Raw genomic sequence first — 15,894 nt, forward strand, 5'->3', positions numbered from 1 at the left:
CAAAGAGATAAGCTTACATAGATGCTCCCAGGATCTTTGGAGGATCTATTTCAGTGTAAGAATTGAACTAAACTCCAGGCCCTTGAGATTTTTGTTCATTTTTTAAGATGGTTTCTCTGTGTAGTCCTGGAACCAGACTGGCTACAAACTTGGATATTCTCATGCCTCTGCCTACCAAGCACTGGGATTAAAGGTGTGTACCACCATCCCCAGAGCTCCTTTGAGATCTTGACAACTGAAGTAACCCCAATAGTGCCATCCAATCCCTCAGCATAATTTTGGGAGCTGTAGCAGCAGCGGGCTCCCTAGCTGCCCAGTGTGAGCCAGACTAGCAATTTGAGGGCCCAGAAAGCAGTAACATCTGACCCATGCAGAAACTAAGTATATCCAACATGCCAGGGACTCTACTTACCCACCTACTCTGCCAGGTGATGGTCCCTTGGGTTGAGGGGGATCCCAAGACAAGGCTGTGAAGTTTCCCCTCTCTATACTTGGAAACTCTGGATATGAGCATGTATCCATTCATGTTCATGTGTGTGAAGAGGTACTTCTACACAGTGGAGTCTGCTCGATATCACATTTGTCTGTACATATTTCTGAAACATGCGTGCGCGCGTACATGCACACAAACACACACCAGATAGAGCCTGAATTGGTTTTGAGGCAGGAATTAAAAAGTAAATTCAGGCCAAGACATCTACGGACCTTGGGCTGCTCTGTGATACAATCAGTGACTCTGACTGTCGTCTTGCACATATATGTGTCTCCCCAACCACCTACATCAGAGTAAACTACAAACCTCAGAATGTACCTCAATGGCACCTTGGAACAGAGTACAGCAGACACACTGCTGTTAAGGGACACTGGGTACAGATGAGGGACATGAGCCCCAGCTATCCTTGCCGATTGTGTTCCTCCTTATCCCTATCAAGGGATACAGTAATTCAGAGAAAGACAGAGAAGAGAGGCCAGAGAACAGGGGCTGAGGATGTCAGGCATCAGTTTTTCTCAAAGTATCAGACCCCCTTGGCTTGTCTGGGTTATATCCTTTTGGGAAGGGACAATGTTGGGCCTCTGCTTCAGGCTGCTCCCAGACAAACATTCAGCTGAGACAGAGCCAAGCAAGGTTTGATACGGCAATGAGCAGGCAGTGGGTGCAAGCGGCAGAGATTTATTAAGTGAGTGTGATCAGAGCAGGAAGGAGTGGGGTCCTGCCAGCCCAAAGGTGGCAGGGTAGGTGGTGGGCAGAGCTCAAGCAGGAGGAAGAAGCTGATTCTGCTCTTTAGGGCCACAGCCATCAAGCGAGGGAGTCAGAGGCCCTGACCCAGTGCCTACATTACTGTCCATGGATGCTCCCAGGGCAGTGTTTGCATAGTGACCAGCTGAGTGCCCTTGACCTAACCAAGGACCCCACAGTATGCAGAGGGGCCCGGCCTCTATCTTGGGACTCCTCCAGAAAAAGAGAAATTGAAGGCATTGGTGGGCCCCCCACATAAGGGGCCACTGGACCTATCAGAGACCCAGCCCAAGGAGTGAAGCTTGGGGACAGGGCAGGGGGGAAATCTATGTGGGCCTCCCCAGCAGCAGGCAGAGCTGGGATCAGGATGGTCCTTGAGCGTCCACAGAAAAAAGACGCAGACAAAGTCAGAATGAGGTTGTTGTAGAAAATCCTCTCAGTAACAAAGAACATTGGGCACAGGGTGGAAAGTACCAGTTGCTTTAGGCATGGACTCTGGCCCAGGTAAACCAGACAGTGCCTCTGTAGGAGGCAGGGATAAGACTTGAACCCTCAGGCACAAGGACCCAAGTGGCCTGCCACGTGGCTTTGGGACGCCTGCGTCCAGGCTGGGTGGAAGACCTGGGCCAAAGCTCCACCTCCCAGCACCATCAAAGCCCAACCCAGATGCTGGGGTCACTGAGCAAGGTACTCAGGGTGATTCCCTGGGTGGGCTGCGACTCCAGCCAGGGAAGGTACTGGTGGCCAGCCACCAGCCCTAGGCTGGAGGAAGGGCTCTGGGAGTATGTAGGAAGGACCTAGCTAGCAGGCCAGAGTTTGGGGGCAGTAAACATAGGGGCACAAGTTGAAATAGGCCCTGAGGGCAGCGGGGCACAGGGTGACATGGACCTCAAGAGTGGTTTGTGCCATGAACAGCCCAGGCCCCTGAAGGAAGGACCACCTGAAGACAGGTTCCCCCAGGTGAAATGAGGGGCACCAGACGATGCAGCACCCACAACTGTGGGGCTTCAAAAGATGTAGTGCTTGGATTCCTGTCCTCCGGCTGAGCATCAGAGCAGCCAGAAGGAGGGAAAAGTGAGAGAGTGAGGACTTCAGGAACACCAGGGGCCTGGGCTGTTGGGATGGGCCCACAGTTGTCACAGGCAGGCTGTGGCTAGATGAGGGGCTAGGGTCTTCAGGAACATGCAAGATTTCTGGGCCGGGTAGGCTGGGGTCAGGGTAGGGATCCCTCAGCTGCCCGGCCTGCCAGGTCCTAGCTTTCCTCCAGGTGGAGGCCAATGAACTCCTGGATGCACCTGCGGTACTGCAGCTCTGTAGGACTGCTGCCTGGCAGGGGGCCTGGCTGACCAGGGGGTGCCTCAGCTTCTCTCATCTCCTCAGCCATGCGGGCCAGGCGAAGCCTGGAGGTGGGGAACAGTGTAAGGTGATTCTGTCCCCACACAGTCTCTGTCTCTTTTCAAGTGACTGTGCCCCCAGGACCCTGCCAGACTCACAATGTGACAATGTCAGCATTCGCTGCTTGAACTGCGATGGTCAGTGGGTCCTGCTGCTCCTGGTCTAGGGCATGCTGGTCAGCCCCCCGCTTCAGGAATAGACAGACCTGGCTGGGGTGGGGAGGGGTGGAGGAGCTTATTGGAATGGGTTGAAGGTGAGGGGACAGTTGCATAAGAGAGATTCAAAGAACTCACCCAGTACGGCCCAAGAGTGTAGCATGGTGCAACGGTGCCCGGCCAAGGCTGTCTCTTTGGTTCACATCAGCTCCGTTTTGCAGAAGGAACTCACAGACAATCAGGGAACCCTGGAGATCCAGGGAAATCAGACTGAACTAGGAAAGGACACTGATAGGGCCTATGCACCCTGACCTCCTGCCACTAGCATCCCCAAACAGGATCAAGGTATGTAGTCTTGTTCTTTATAGAAGCCCTGCCTGTGCTCACCCCTAGCACAGCCTGCACCAGTGGGGTCTTGCCCTCATCTGCCGCATCAGCCCAGTTGACTTCAGCTCCATGGGCCAGTGCTGCAGCCAGTGCCGGGAGATCACGAGTACGTGCTGCTTGATGTGCCAGTAGCCCAGGATGCAGCTCCCGTACATCTGCCAAGCTCCAGGCCTCAGCTTCTCCATCTACCTCACTGCTGGACTCCTCGGACTCAGCACCCTCTGTGGGTGGGTTAAGGATAGGGAGCTGAAACCCTCAAGGGTATTGGGATGGTGGGGTATATGGAGGCAGACAGGCACACACCCACCTTCCTCAGTAACGCTGTCCACCACGGAGCCTGTGCCGAAGGCAAGAACATCCGAACTGCCATCAGAGCTACCTCCTAGACCACTGTCACTACTTAGACCTGCAGGACCACAGGAAAGGGAATCCTTAGCGTTGGAGGGTCCTGGAACACTGGAGGAAAAGCTGAAACCCTACCCGCCCTTTAGTGGAGGATTGGCCCTTACTAGGAAACACTTGCCTAGGCTGAAAGTAGAGAAAACCAAGCAATAACGCAGTGGGGGAGGGGAAGCCCTCCCTGTCCAGTGTAACCCAGAATGCCCCCTCCCAGCCCTCTGGGTTTTAAAGCCAGGTCTTCACCCAGAGAGAAGCTGTAGGTCCCCTGTGGACCGACTTAAGGTACTACAGCGCCCTCTGCTGTCAATGCCATTAGTGAAGGCACATACAATTGCTTCTTACACCTATGTGCACACAAGCCACAGTTCACACACCACACTTTTCCCCCCCCCCCGAGAGAGGGTCTTACAAATGTACCCAGGATGGCCTCAAATTCACTGTGGCACAGAACGGCCTTGAATCCATTACAATCCCTTTGTCTCAGCCTCTGAGTGTTGAGTGTTGGCTTCCACACATTGACAGTTGTGTGCTCAACCCAATATTGGTGGTTCTCAACATTCCTAATGCTGAGCCCCTTTAATACAGTTCCTCACCTTGTGGTGACTGGCCCCTCCCAACCATAAAATTGTTTCATTGCTACTTTATAACTGTAATTTTGCTACTGTTATGATGTAAATATCTGATACTGGGATATCTGATGTGCGACCCCAAAGGAGTTGAGACCCACAAGGTGAGAACTTCTGCTTTTGCCCTTTGGGTGTCTTTCCAGTCTTGACCCTCTGTGGCATCACCACCCCGTCCCCATCTCTTCAAGTTCTTGAGGAAGTGTCATCTGCATTTGTATAGAGGAGCTCAATGGTTCTTCTTGGCTGAGGGTGGGATGTAGCCCTTGAGGGACACAAAGCATGGGAAGGGAATGTCTCCCAGCACTCACTGCGTGGACCAGCCCCAGCAGCCCCTGCATCAAAATAGGAGAAGAGGGAGTCCAGTTCATCAGGGCAGAAGAGGGAGTCTCTGCGGAACTTGCGCTCCATAGTACCAGCTGCAAGGGATAGGACACACATTCAGATGGTGAAACTGAGTCTTGGGATTGGGGAATACCTCAGGTAATGCTGAGACAGGCAGAGCTCCAAGGTGCCCCTGTGAAGCTCTGCCTCCAGCCTACCCAACCCCACCCTAACTTTGAGGGTTGGTGACTCTTTCCAGGGCTGCATTGAGCCTGTCCCCAAACCTGCCCAGGTACATGAGCTCAGGTACAGCTGCTGGCAGCCCTCCCACCTGAGGACAAAGCAGCGACGGAGGGCAGGACAGGCTCAAGCCGGACCTTGCGGCGGGTAGTGGGGGCGTGGGGGGAGCTGTGAGGGCGCTGGCACTTCTGTGCCCTCCAGCGTCTTGGGGGTTCCCGGGCTGGTGCAGAAGTCAACTTCCGTAGAAACTTCTTTTCAACGTATTTGTCCTTGATCCATGCCTCTTTGTCCTGCCTGGACCAGAGGTGAACATGAGACTGCATCCACAGGCTGGGACTCCCGTGGCCAAGCTAGTTGTCCTCAACCTCACCTGGAACTACTGGCTGTGGGTTTTCTAATGCCTGGGCCCTCACACTGGGCCTCATAGATCTGGTTCATGGTGCTATTTCCAAGCTCACACATCAGCTGTGGGGCACAGTGTATGTGGATGTTAGTCCAAGTTCAAAGACCTAAATCCCACCCTTGATTCCTGGGGGCTCCAGTGGGTTTCATCTTCAAGAGCCTTTCACACACCTTTAGCAGCTCTGGCTCCCAGGAATCCAGTGTCAGGGATCGTACCTTAGAGCAGTGGACACCCAAGCTCCTAGACAGAAAGAAGAGAGAAGTGGACCAAAGTGTGGCTCGATCCAGAACCTCAGCCAGCCCTGTCCAGCCAGAGTCAAGAGGGACTACCTGTGGATGCCTGAGCACTCAATACAGAGCAGCACACCCAAGTTGATGCTGGCCCAGCGGGGATCTGGCTGGCCACAGTCGCCACACTGGCTGTTGCCAGCTACACTCTGCACGCGCTGCAGCACGCTCTCGCCCTTGACTCCACGCTCCCGAGAGTCCGTGGTGGAATCAATGCTACTGGTTGATGGTGATGCTGTACGGTCCAGCCTCTGGTGGATGGTGTGAAGAGCCACTCAGCCCTTCAGGAACTTGACTCAACTCCCCAGAAGAACCCCAGTTAGAAGGGTCAACACAGGCTAGGGGCCCTCAAGCACAAATTGGCATGCATGTATACATGCAAACACTGCACATACACACATGCACGAACTGCCTGCACAAGCATGAATGCAGCCCTACGGGAGCTGTTTCTGAGGTATATATACACATGTGGAAGCAGAGAAGCAGTGCACCTCACTGTAGCAGCTATCTGGACTTTCCCGGTAGGCAGAGGCGATGCTAGCCTGCACAGCTTGGACCCAAGCCTGTCGCAGCTTCTCCGAGTCAGCCTGCAGCATACAGCTCCTGTAGGGAGGAGCTGGTCACCCTGGGTAAACAGGGCTTTCCCCAACCCTTCCTGGAGCTGGGCCTCCTCACTTGGTAGGTGACACAACTTCAAAGCAGAACCTCCGTTCAATGTCCTCACATGGCTTCACAGAGCATAGGCGTAGGTCATCCACCACCACAGTCAGTGCATCCTGTGGGCAGCACAAGCTTACCACTCTCATATCTGTTTTCTCCTTTCTCTTAGACTCAAGCAATGTGTCTCTAACTCCCTGCCCCCCTGACCTTTTGGACTCAGTGCCTGTCTGTGTCCTCGGCCCTGTGCTAATATCCACTAAGCAGCCTGGCCCATAGTCTCTAGATAGAGTCTGCCCAAAAGTGACCCTGTCCCCAGAATACCTTGAGTTTCTTCTGGTAGACCAGCTGGCTGTTTTGAATGGAGAACCACCGTCTGAGTGAGGAACATGGGAGACAGGAGGTCAGGCAGAGCTGGCTCCATATCCATTCTGCCCTCAGCCCTGGCTAAGGAAGGCTCTTACCGGTTCCATGTCTTGAAGGCATTGCTGGCTCTCTTAAAGAGATAGCCCTCCATTACCACACCACTTGGTGCATCCACATCAAACTCCACTTTTGGTTCATCATAGGAAAAGTCCTAAGGAAGACAGAGCTGGCCCTTGGGGAGTGCCCATTCTTGAAGAACCCCATCCCCTCCCAGGCTCACCCCAAACAAAAGCTAAGGTGAGGTACATGCTCTGGGAACATCTGCCCACCACAACAATTTCCTGACCAAGCAAGGCCCTTTGTCCAAAGACACTATGGGAAGATCCCTTGTGTTCACAGCTGGTCCTAAGTACTCCATCCCCCACTACTAAGCTTGTAAGAACAAGCAGGCTATGATCAGGAAGGAAGCTGCACTCCCTGCCCCCCGTCCGCCATTCTAAGTGTTTCATGCATTTTGCCAGCTGGACCTTCTCCAGCTGCCTGACAGAGCTCCATTCAGAAGCCAGAGAGCCTTGGGTGTCCTGTGTGTCCTGTTGTCTGACAGACCAGACCAGTAGAAGGAAGACCTTATCACCTGCTCTCAGCCTGAGCAGGGGAAGGATGGCACAGCTGCCACCATTCCTGTAGGGGGACTGGCTAGATTCATCTTGCTGGTGCCAGCAAGGAGCTGGCCTACAGGTCCCTCCCAAAATGCTGCAAGAGCACTGAGGTGGGGAGGTGTCCTCGGTGCTGAAACACCCCAGAAAGGGGACACCTGAATAGCCCCATATGTATAACCCAGAGTTCAGTTGTCTTACCTGCAGGAGTGTCTGAGACCCAAGCAAGCAGGAGGGAAAAGAGAAAGAGAGAACCAGTGAATGATGACCCTACTCTCAAACACTGCCAGGCTCTTTTATCCCACTGCAGCCAATCTCTGCTCTGGGGGAGGGTAGTTGGGACCAATGTCCAGCAGTTGAGCAAAGGCCCCAGAAAAAACCGACAACTAGTCTCAACCTGTGGGTTGTGACCTCTTTGGTAGTCACACATCAGATATCTTGCATATCATATATCTATATTATAATTTACATTACATCTGCAATTCATAAAAATTTACAATTCATGACAAAATTAGAGTTATGAAATAGCAATGAAATAATTTTATGGCTGGGGGGTCATCACAACATGAAGAACTGTGTTAAGGGATTGCAGCGTTAGGAAGGCTGAGAACCACTGCTCTAAGGAGTGGGGTTCCGGGTCCCAGCTCCAGCCCTTCCATTTATCAGGTGCACTATACCGATGTCCTTAAAGATAGGGCTCCTCCCTCTGCTGCAGTAGAGCAGATTCAGCTGGCAATTGTTGCAAGGCCTAATAGGTGGCAAGTGGACAGTCTTGGGATTGAGGGCAGAGTTTGTGGACATGTCTACTGGTGCCCTAGATCAGGGGTGTGGAGTGGTGATGATGGAGTAATGGCCTTTGATGACATTCTCCCCTTGCTCTCCCAGGGCCTCACCCGTTGCTGGATGGCAGCATGCTTGCGCTCCATCTCACGCTTTTCCACTGCAGAGTCAATCACAAGCTGGTCCAGCTGTGGGGAGGGCATCACAGGGAGGCAGTAGACCCCTTCCCAAGACCTTAACCAGGAGCCCCCACTGAAGGCTCAGTCACTGAGCCACTCCTGTAGGCTCACCTCAGCTGCCAGCTTCTTCATGTAGGGGTCCAGCTGATGTAGAAGGCTATATCCCTGCTGGAAGAAGCTATACTGGGCATGCATGAAGGACAGCATCTGCAGGTGAGAGTAGAGCCCAAGTAAGGCCCAGCTCCTATTGCTCAAACAATGCCCACGGGTATTCCCCAACACAAGCACTCACGGAATCTAAGATCTCAAACTTCTTCTTGGCCTGGAGGACATTGATCTGCCAGAGGGAGAGCAAACAGATCAGGTGTCAGGGCCCAGAAGCCCATAGCCTGTACATTTCCAGAACCCACTTGGACAGCTCATAGTTCCAAAACCCCAGGTAGTTTTTAGGTCTCTGCATAATATTATAGGAAAAGTCCTAAGGAAGATGAAGCTGGGATTCACAGTCTTTCCTCTTGTCTGAATATGAGGTCTCATCTGGATGAAACCAAGAATTCTTAACCTTGCCCATATTTCTAGAGGCCTCCTGTATAAGATTGAAGCCTCTGCCCCCTACTGAACACCCTACCTTCAGGCTTTGCAGGGTGTCATCCCTACCCTTTGGAGAAGTCACATCTCTACTGCCCCACAGCTAACCTGGAGCACATAGTCCAGTGCCAAGTGGCGAAAGCACTTCCGGGTGAGAGTGAGGGCACCTGTGGCCTCCTCTACTTCATGGGGCCGGTGCCTTGGGGCTTGGGCATTCCTCACCAAGGACAACTCCATGTCCTCTCGCACTTTGTCAAACTGCTTCTTTGTCTCTTTGAACTTCCGCACATCCCTGGGTGCCAGCCAATGTAGATGCCAAGAATCAGAGGTCAGAAAAGGAGTGCATAGTATGTTTTGTTTCTCTCTTACCACATATCCCCCAATGGCTCCTGAGCAGGGTCTTTTTTCCTTATCTCCTTCTCCTGGACTCTACCAAACATTTTCTTCCCTCTTCCCTGCTCTAGGACTCCTCAGCCCCCTCACCAGCCTGTCTAGTCTAGACTGCAGCTCACGTGCCAAAATCTCCGCTAGGGTATGGCGATAAACTACAACTCCACCCTGGTCTGTCTATCCCATCTCACTATCTTTGCCCCTGTTGGTTGAACCTCCTGTCAGAGGGCAAAGGCCTCTCATAGCTTGAATCCTTGGCAAGGACCTGCTGCCCTTCTTATTCTGAAGATGGAACATGGAATTCACCTTTTACCATGGCACTTGGCTATGGGGCTGGGGGCTTCTGGTTCTGGTCACTTACTCTTTGACAAAGTTGTGGAGCTGCTGCCGCACCGATCTCTGGGCCTGGTCAAACAGGATCTGAGGTAGAGGCAGGGTGGAGGTTATTAGGGTCACTATCAACAGGACCCCAAAGACAAAGTCCCATCACCTACCAGGTGAGAATTGGGATCCCTGCCCATCTCTTCCTGGGCCCCAGCTCTTTACAGAGAACACTAGGTAGAGCCTGCTATGTACCAGGGTGGCCTCTTGGGGACCAGAGGTAACAGCTGTAGCCACTTGCTCATCTTCCCATCTGGCTCTTAGCCAGTCTGGAGATCAATGTGATGGCAGGCAGGCTTCTAAATTCCACCTTCGATATCTGCATGGGTGGCACATATGGGCTGCCTCAAGGCTGATTACCAGCAACAAGAAGAACTCAGAGCAGAGAGTTCCCACAGGGCCTAGCCCAGGAGAGGTAGTCGCTGATTGGAACTGCTGATGAACTAACATGGTTTCATATCACCACCCCATACTCCTGACCCATAGTGACACATGGAGGAGGGCTGAGCCGGGTCAGGGGTAGATAGACAGACTGGCAGCTCCCAGGATGAACCATCCCAAGCTGTTTTACTTCTGAGATTCCCCTGGTCTGGCCAAATGGAGGGTCCATGTTTAGGCCAGGATGCTAGTTCCCAGGCCATGGTCTACCCCTACCGTACTGAGACCTGGCATGTTCTTTGTGTCTACTCACATCAATATTGGGACCTTATGAGGCTACTATACCCTGCCTGGATGTCAGTGAGGCTGTTATCCAGAAATAAGTTGTCCTGGGATAGAAAGCTCTACCCAACTTGGAGCAGAGAAGAAACTTCCAAGGTTTCCTTACCCCAAGACATTGCTGCCTTCAGGTCAGAGCTGTGTGCTGCCTCTTCTGCCTTAGGATATAGTCTGGCCACAGCTGGGGACATGGCAGCTGTCCTCTCCCCAAAACATCCCTCACACTGACTCATAGACTTGAGTTGCTATCATTTCTATAGTTTTTTGTTTTATTTTATTTTATTTTATTTTTTTGCTTTTTCAAGACAGGGTTTCCCTGGTTGTCCTAGAACTCACTCTGTAGACCAGGTTAGCCTCGAACTCTCGAACTCAGAAATCCGCCTGCCTCTGCCTCCCAAGTGCTGGGATTAAAGGTGTGCGCCACCACCGCCCGGCTCATTTCTATAGATTAAAGGAGCAGAACATGGCCTTTCTCACTCATGGCCACCAGTTCAGCTACCTAAGAACCAGTTGGTTTGCTCTTGTCTAGTCAGGCCTTTAAGAGACATAGCATATTCTCAGATAGCAGTAGAAACCCCACATGCCCCATGGGGCTCACCGTGTGATAGTTGACCATCTCCTGTAGGCTGTCTCCGAACCTCTGCAGACATTCCTGAAGAAAAGTAAGGGGAAGATCACAGTGGGGTGGCCAAGTAGGTAATGTCTCCTTCAAGTCCCTAAAGACTCCTCTCTGCCCACAGGTTAGGGTTAGATGTACTATAGCAGAGTGCAGACCACCCAAAGCTCATGATCTAGACATCCTTTAGGGGACTTTCTCCCTTCCCCCATCACACCATACTGGCGTCTCACCGAAATGACGGTGTCACCCTGGCACTGCTGAGACAGGTCTCGGACGCCGCTCACAAAGAGCCTGTTGGTGGTGACATAGGCTTTGCCAGCTTCGATCATGCCACTGCACAGTTTGACCAGCTACAAGTGAGATAGAGTGGACAAAATGAGGGCTTGACGGTTTCTCCAAGCTGATAACTCAGATCTGCCACAAGGCCAAGCCAGAGAGGATACACTTTCGGCTGGGGGCAGCCAGAATTTAACTCGGGCCCGCTAATATCCAGACATAGTTTCCCCTTTTCAGTTCAGGGCTAGGCACAGACCACAGCATCTACATGGTATTCAGAAGATCGTCTAGAAGGAGAGGTCGGTGTTCCTCTACCCCTGTCACACTAGGCACAGAAAGCACAGCAGCTGTTTCTCATCCCATAGGCATCTCAGACATTAGGCAGATGCACATGGAGTCATCCCATAGTTCCAGGCTGGGCTTGGAGAGGGCAGAGTAATGTTGGGCCCTCTATGTACCACCAGGTTTGTCTCTTACCTTGTCCAGTTTAGCCTCGATCTCAACCACATCTGTTTCTACCTCGTCAATAGTTGCCCTACAACAAGAATTGGGTGGTTATATCAGCTGGAGTTTCATTTCCTGTTGCATCTCCCCAGGGTTTTTGTTCCCAGAAGGGGGCTTCAGGAAATTAAGGGTGAGAGTGGTAAATACCCTGCCTCATGGACATAACTGGGATCCAGGTCCAGCACTTTGGAGCTACCCAGAGCCCATCAAGCAGGCTGAAGCCACCGAGTCTTGCTACATGGGCTATCATATAAGCGTGTGTGCATGCACGAGCGCGCGCGCGCGCGCACACACACACGCACACACACACACACACACACACACACACACACACACACGCACTCTACAGTGTAGCTATGCCTCATGAACCAAGGTTAAACAAGTCCTTATTTCCTAAACACAATAATGCTGAAGTCTCATGATGCAGTGTTGGTGCCCATGACAGTCCTCTCTGAGACTCAAAGTTGAGCTTCAACCCCATCTGGACAGCCCCCCCCATCACTGGAAAGAGGCTGTTCCTTACTTCTTTGATTCAACTGCAGGCCACTTTGGCCTGCAGCTAGATGACCGTAAAGCAGTTGGTTATGAACCATCAGCTAAGGGACAATGCCTCAAACTCCATCTCCCTCAACCTGAAGACTCCATATAGCTCAGTCTAGCCAGAAGGAGAAATGGGTCAGGTCTCTTTAGAGCTCATTCCCACCAATCCAGCCTGATAAAGAAGATGCCCCGGGGAGGGAGGAGTTAATGATGACATCACCAAGAGAAGCCTGGGAGAATCCCCGGAAGCCAAAGGCAGATGGATCAGGCACGTGACTGCACACCCCCCCCCCCAACTCCAACTTGGGAACAGGAAATAAGGAAATAAGGGCAGTCTCCCAGCAGTCCCCCACCTTATACAATCAGCTTAGCTGGTGAGCTAGGCCCATCTGGCCTGCTCAGAGGTATCTTGGGAACATAATAGGCCAAAGGTTTAGACAGACTTCTAGGAACAAGTCTTACACTAGCTGGGGTTTGAGTGTCAGAAGGGATGCCAACTAGTTCTAGCAGCTCCTCACCCCTTTCTGCCCTACTCTTCAGAAAGGAAAGGAGAAAGATAAAGGGCTTGAGAAGCACAGGGGACATAGTTTCATTTAGGACCTGGGGCTGAAATGGCCAGGCTGCCCTAGCCACAAACCCTCAAACGTCCTGGCCATCAGCCTCATTCCTTCTTAATGGCTACGGCACCATGAATCCTGAAGCAGAGAAGGGACAGGAATAGAGCTGCAGCATCTGATTGAACCATTGGCAGCCATGCCTTTGAAGGATGCTGCACAGCCTGTCCGGCTTGGGAAAAAATGCCCTTTATCTATCAGTTTAACACAGGCCACCACAGGAGGCTCTGTTCCAAGATTCTGGCCACTATGAGAGCCAGAAGTTCCAGAACACAGATGTAACTATCTGCCTAGGAAAGACCAATTCAGGGCTTCCCCAAGCAGGCCTGACAGCCCAGACAGCTGCATGGAGAGCTGCAGCTGGCCAGGGAGCCAGGAACCGGGAGGGGCTGCACCAGGAGCTGGCATTTGTATTCACAGGGACGGGGGAACATAGTGAGTACTTAGAAAAAGCTCAAGGGGTCTAGTACTCTATCCTAGGAGTTTCTCAGCACTCCCTTCCGCAGCCAAGGACTTGAGACATCCCCTCCTGCCCTATGCCTATTTTTGCCAGCCAGGGACTTCCTCAGCAGCTTGGAGGTTGGGGAGGAGCCCCCTCACCAAAGCCATGACTCAGCGCTTGAAGCCCCACCCAGGGAAGGGCTTGCAGCTAAGGCTGGGCCAGCTTCTCTTCCGGGGCTCCCCTGCACCCCCACCCACAGCTTCAGGGACTATGAGACATTCCTAAGGCTGTCACAAGCCCTCATTCTAGGCCATGAGTCCCAAAGCAAGTATGCCACCATTTCCAGGTTAGGGTCTAGGCTCCACCTCACTTCCACATCCTTCAGACAGCCCCACCCTGCCCTACCTAAAGGTTCTTGGCCAGAAAGATCAAGTTATAACCTCAGTAACACCTTAGAGTAGACAAGGTACTCTTCCAACCCATCCAATCACAGCCCACCCAAACCCACCAAGCCAGGTTCCATAACCTCAAGACCAGTGTCCAAAGAGTCATCCTCAGCCCCCATCCCAACAGTTCCCCTCCCCCCCCCAAAAGAAATAATGTTAAGCCTAGGCAGCTGCCACACCTACTGCAGCCTCACAAGTCCAACTGGCTGGATGTGGCAAAGAAGGCCCAGAGGTGAATGGATTTCTGCTTAGGCCCAAACCCCTGTACAGGGCAGGTGGAGCCAGGGCTTTGCAGAAAGGGGTCAGGGCAAAGATGAGAGTGCCTTAACTGGGTCCCAGTTCCATTCACAGAGGCCTTGGGCATGATTCCTACCAAGCTTGGATGCAGAAATGTGGGGTATCAGAGGCTCTCAGACCACTCCTCTCAATAGAAAACAGAAAGGCATAGTTGACTGCCTCAAGCAACCTGCCTATAGTCAGTGGATACTCTTGGCAAACTCTAATGCTCCAAGGTGTTTCTTGCTGATTCTCTTGCAAGGTGGCTTTGCAAAAAGCTGGACTGCTGAGGTAGGCCCTCAGAAACTCAGCATTTATGTACATATGTGATCAAGCACACATGTGCAAAGGCATGATACATGCTTATACATAAACATGCATACATGTATTAGCACAGATTATATAGACATGTGTTCCAGGGACACAGTGCACACATGTGCATTCTAAAACACACACCTGCATATATTAACATGTGTCTAGTAGTATGACAAACATGGCTCATGACTCCACAGGGATGTAGCACATGTACACGCATGTCCATCCACACTAGGCTATGTGCACGAATCAAGCACACCAACTCAGTATCACAGCTCACCCACACATTTGTGCATCGCCTGGCACCTACTCAAAGGAGGAGCAGAGTGGCAGAACATGTTCCCCTGTGTATATGCATGTACAGAAGTATGTGTATATGCATATGAAGGTATGCAATTTCAAATGACACACAGGAGGTACACCATTACTGTGGGCCAAATGTTACCCAATGAAACATGTATATCTGTGTAGCCATGTAGTTCACACAGATGTGCACAACTGTATTCCAGGAACAATAAAAGAAACAAACCCATAGGTGAATAAGGCCCATACCCTGCCACCTAAACATGACTTCCTCATCCCTACAGCCTCTACCCCTCCAGGCTCCTGGGTCACTCATACATCCGTTAACTCTCATCAAGGCGTCCATCTCAGGCCTTGATGGCTCCAGCTGCTCGCACCAATACACTGCGCTGGGCATACGGATCAAGACAGAGACCAAGCAGGGTGCCAGACAATCCTAGCCAGAACTGGACTACAGGGCCAAGGAGGAGCTCAGTACTTGTGGCACACTAAAGCATACACACAAAGAAGGGTGGACAGTTCTAGAGATGGCACTGAACGCAAATGCCCAGTGACACACAGCTGCCCAAGGCAGTCAGAGCACTCACCCCCGCGCGCGAGGTGATCAGTACAGGGGCGTCTTTTGTTCCGGTCCCCCGAGGCCGGAGGCGGAGCTGCGCAGCTAGGGGACCGCGACTCCGGCTCCAGCCGGTTTGTTCGTGCCAGGTCTTCTGCTCCGTCCAGGTGGACTTGGAGCAGTCACCACCCTGAGCACCCCTTGCCGGCCTCCGGCACAAAGGCGGCTCCCCATCCCTGCCCGCGCCCTACCCCAGGCCCGCAGCACACCTGAAGCGCGGCGAGTCCTTGATGCATTCCTCGAACTCTACCGTCATGGCTGCGGTGAGCGGTCCTCACTGTACCGAGGACCAAGGCGCGTCGAGCGGCATCCCCGGCCGGTTGACCGTCCGTCGCGCCCGCGCTGCGCTGCGCTCCGCGCCCGCCCGCCTGCCCGCCTCGGTATGAGGCCGGCGCGCCGCGGCCCCGCCCCGCCTGTCACCGCTGGGGAGCGTCGCCAAAGTCAGCTGCCGCCTGCACCACCCGCTGTCACCTCTGGGGAGCGTCGCTAAAAGCGCCGCTGCACTCCTTTGCCTGTCACTGCTCTCTGGCCTCAGCCACCGGGGTCTGGGAGCTGGGCTGGGCGCGGCAGTTGGGCTTCGGAGTGGTTTGGCTCGTCCTCGAGAAAGGGAAGGGCACGACTCTCTCACTTCAGGCATCCCTGCCGTGGTTAAACTCAGGAAGTTAACAAAAACTACATTTGGGAGCACTCGGCTGGAATGCTGCAAACAGACACATTCCGGGACGGCGGCAGGGAGATCGGGAGTGAACGAATTAAGGACACTTGTGCGGAAGCAACCC

At 52.8% G+C, this 15,894-nt stretch overlaps 1 protein-coding gene across 2 annotated transcripts; it reads right to left on the reverse strand.

The window, feature by feature from the left end:
- Positions 1-1,639: 1,639 nt before the first annotated feature.
- Positions 1,640-15,847, reverse strand: Acap3 (ArfGAP with coiled-coil, ankyrin repeat and PH domains 3). Of its 2 annotated transcripts, XM_028784836.1 has the most exons (24): positions 15,325-15,847; positions 11,537-11,594; positions 11,014-11,133; positions 10,763-10,816; positions 9,428-9,486; positions 8,785-8,968; positions 8,381-8,425; positions 8,200-8,295; positions 8,023-8,097; positions 7,331-7,342; positions 6,572-6,684; positions 6,432-6,483; positions 6,126-6,226; positions 5,942-6,053; positions 5,493-5,701; positions 5,334-5,403; positions 5,131-5,225; positions 4,852-5,054; positions 4,508-4,615; positions 3,482-3,580; positions 3,175-3,395; positions 2,926-3,035; positions 2,731-2,841; positions 1,640-2,637 (listed from the first exon to the last, which is right to left on the reverse strand). In XM_028784836.1, the coding sequence occupies exons 1-24, from the start codon at positions 15,369-15,371 to the stop codon at positions 2,490-2,492; spliced, it is 2,502 nt and encodes an 833-aa protein (XP_028640669.1). In that variant the 5' UTR covers positions 15,372-15,847; the 3' UTR covers positions 1,640-2,489. The 2 variants fall into 2 exon arrangements, with proteins under 2 accessions (XP_028640669.1, XP_028640670.1); XM_028784837.1 differs by lacking the exons at positions 10,763-10,816; positions 11,014-11,133; positions 11,537-11,594; positions 15,325-15,847 and adding an exon at positions 9,643-9,744 and having other exon boundaries at positions 1,642-2,637.
- Between the last annotated feature and the right edge of the window lie 47 nt (positions 15,848-15,894).

Source organism: Grammomys surdaster, unplaced genomic scaffold (genome assembly GCF_004785775.1).
Source record: "Grammomys surdaster isolate TR1022 unplaced genomic scaffold, NIH_TR_1.0 124903, whole genome shotgun sequence".
Classification (NCBI taxonomy): Eukaryota; Metazoa; Chordata; class Mammalia; order Rodentia; family Muridae; genus Grammomys; species Grammomys surdaster.

Bases quoted from the DNA above. Each gene is read 5' to 3' on its own strand.
- Acap3 (XM_028784836.1), bottom strand. From the start codon at position 15,371: ATGACGGTAGAGTTCGAGGAATGCATCAAGGACTCGCCGCGCTTCAG. The intron at 11,595-15,324 runs GTGTGCTGCGGG...TTCTTGTTGTAG, and splicing joins AAGGACTCGCCGCGCTTCAG to GGCAACTATTGACGAGGTAG. The intron at 8,426-8,784 runs GTTAGCTGTGGG...TCCCTCTGGCAG, and splicing joins CACTGGACTATGTGCTCCAG to ATCAATGTCCTCCAGGCCAA.